This window comes from Octopus bimaculoides, chromosome 1 (assembly GCF_001194135.2).
Source record: "Octopus bimaculoides isolate UCB-OBI-ISO-001 chromosome 1, ASM119413v2, whole genome shotgun sequence".
Taxonomy (NCBI): Eukaryota; Metazoa; Mollusca; class Cephalopoda; order Octopoda; family Octopodidae; genus Octopus; species Octopus bimaculoides.
Window position 1 is genome coordinate 30,302,634 of NC_068981.1, and position 2,762 is coordinate 30,305,395.

Genomic DNA, 2,762 nt, shown 5'->3' on the forward strand with positions numbered 1-2,762 from the left:
TTCAAACAGTGTAGCTTACTTTCCGAGGGCCCAGGTCAGCCGGGACGAGAATCTGTTGATTCTTTTCCTTGGCTTTTGAATTGCACTATAATTCTATTAGCAGTAGCAAGAGGAATTTGAAGATTTTAGGCAATTTTTCGCTGGCTGAGGCCAGCCTCAGATTGCCCAACAATACGACCTCTTTGAAAATCTGACAGTTCTGCTGAATTTTTTGTGTGTGGCATGGTTACTCTTCGCAAATGTTTAATATAATGGCACCTGGAATGAAAAAGAATAATTACATTGTAAATTCTACACCGCTGAAAACATATTGGGATGCTTAGATCAGAAATTTTGAAAATTAAAGGTGTCTATTTACTTCCTGCATATCTGTTGTTAGATGACTTATGAAGGTTCAGCAATTTCTTGCTGAACAGCCATGCATAAATGATTTGTTTATAGTGACTAAATGTTAGTGTTCACATAAGATTACTTCTTACATCAAATCAGCATTACCTGTGCAGGTGTATGGCATGCCACATATCAGGTGATAAAATGATTGCAGAGCAACGTGAAATGAAGTGTTTTACTCATAAACACAATGCAATGCGTGGTCTGGGAATCGAAACCACAATCTCATGATTGTGTGTGTAACACTCTAACCACTAAGCCATTCGCCTTTACACGTGTATTTGTGTGTCGTGTGTGTGTGTGGTGCATGCACACACCCACACAGTGCTATAAGAAGGGTACAATTAAACATTTTATTGAAAATCTAAAAAAAAAAAATCAACCAAAAATTAATTTACAAATTTTTTTTTTCCCTTTTAGTATTTCCTATGAGCAAGTAGAATGTATTGCCAATGTCATAAAACCCAAGCTAAATGCTGTACCAAAGATTGGAGTCATCTGTGGATCTGGTCTTGGAGGTCTGGCTGACATGGTAACTGACAAAGTCTGCTTCCCTTATTCAGAATTGCCTGACTTTCCAGTCAGCACAGGTAAATAAATATTTTTTTCTTACCTCTCTTTTTTTTTTTTTTTCCCATTGTTATTTATCTTCTGTTGGACCAACTGTTGTATTTTCCTTCTAATAAGCATCCAACATCTCCCCCATTGGCTGCCGTTTAGAATTTGTCCTTTAGCTCGGAATTTGCGTCAATGAATGTAGTTAATGTATTTCCATGTTATCGTGTCTTCAGACTTGGTTTCCTCTTCAAAATTCTTCATCCATCTGTGTACATTGCTCTTATCAAATGGGTCACCTCACCTCTATAAACAACTTGTGACTTTATGGTGCTGCCAACAAGCTGTACTTTAACCAGAATTCAATGATAGCACATTAGTCTGTGAGGGAATTCAAATCACACTCAAGTCAGCATGACTTTCATTCTCTCAGAGTTAAGAGGTCTGGGGCGGGGGAGCAATTTCACTGACTAATCCCTCTCCTAAATTATGTCTATATTAGAGATCTTTATGCAGTATTTAAAATATGTAGATGTGCTACTTAAATTTTATAATATGGAAACTTAAGAATATAAAAATATGGTCTTGGAATGTAAATAATTGCCTTGTCATGAAACTGAAACTCTTGTAGAATATCTGTATAGCTTGATACTGTATAAAGATCTGATAGAAGTATTGTAGTCTTTCTATGTGTTAACTGTTCACCAAGTAACAAGCATGCATGTATATATGTGTAAATATATCAAGCACGTTTGCTTTCCATGCTGGCATGCGTTGGATGGTTTGACTGAGGACTGGTGAGCCAGAGGCTGCACCAAGCTCAATCGGATCTGGCAAAGTTTCTACAGCTGGATGCCCTTCTTAATGTCAACCACTCCAAGAGTGTAGTGGGTGCTTTTACATGCCACTGGCACGAGGGCCAGTCAGGCGGTTCTGGCAATGACCACGCTCAAAAGGTGTTTTTACGTGCTGCCTGCACGGGAGCCAGTCTGGCAGTACCGGTAACGACCACGCTCGAATGTTGGTTTCCACGTGCCACAGCACATGTGTCACCTGCATGGGAGCCAATCAGTGGCTCTGGCAACAACCACGCTCAGATGTGCTTTTAACGTTCCACTGGCACGAGTGCCAATCAGGTGGTACTGTCATCAGTCACATCAGCAATTTTGATTTTTTACACTTTCGTCAATAGGTTTTCACAAGCAAGGTTTATTGTCCAATGAATGAGGGGTATTCATAAATGGGCTGGCTACACCTACTGGCATAGGCCATGGACTATGGTCTCACTTAGCTTGTTGGGTCTTCTCAAGCACAGCATATCTCCAAAGGTCCTTCACTAGTCATTGCCTCGGTAAGGCCCAATATTTGAAGGTCGTGCTTCACCACCTCATTCCAGATTTTCCTGGTTCTACCTCTTCCACAGGTTTCCTCAACTGCTAGGGTGTGACACTTTTTTCACACAACTGTCCTCATTCATTTGCATATCAGCGCAGTCGTCTCTCTTGCACACCACATCTGATGCTTCTTAAATCCAACTTTTCTCTTAGGGTGCTTACAGTCTGTCGTGTATGCACACTGACATTACACATCCAGCGGAGTCTTCTGGCTTCATTCTTTGCAAGCTTATATGTATGCATATATATGGATATGCATGTATGTGTGTATATATATATATATGTATATGCATATATGTATATACATGTATGTATGTATATATATGTATATGCATGTATGTGTATGTATATATATGTATATGCATGTATGTGTATGTATATATATGTATATGCATGTATGTGTATGTATATATATGTATATGC

General features: G+C 39.2%; 1 protein-coding gene across 1 annotated transcript in view; it reads left to right on the plus strand.

Moving 5' to 3' along the window:
* LOC106870021 (purine nucleoside phosphorylase) overlaps positions 1-2,762 on the plus strand; it is a 24,092-nt gene that overhangs the window by 9,605 nt on the left and 11,725 nt on the right. Inside the window, exon 2 of the mRNA XM_014915986.2 lies at positions 811-980. Within this exon, the coding sequence (XP_014771472.1) occupies positions 811-980 (170 nt within the window). The remainder of the gene's footprint in view (positions 1-810; positions 981-2,762) is intronic.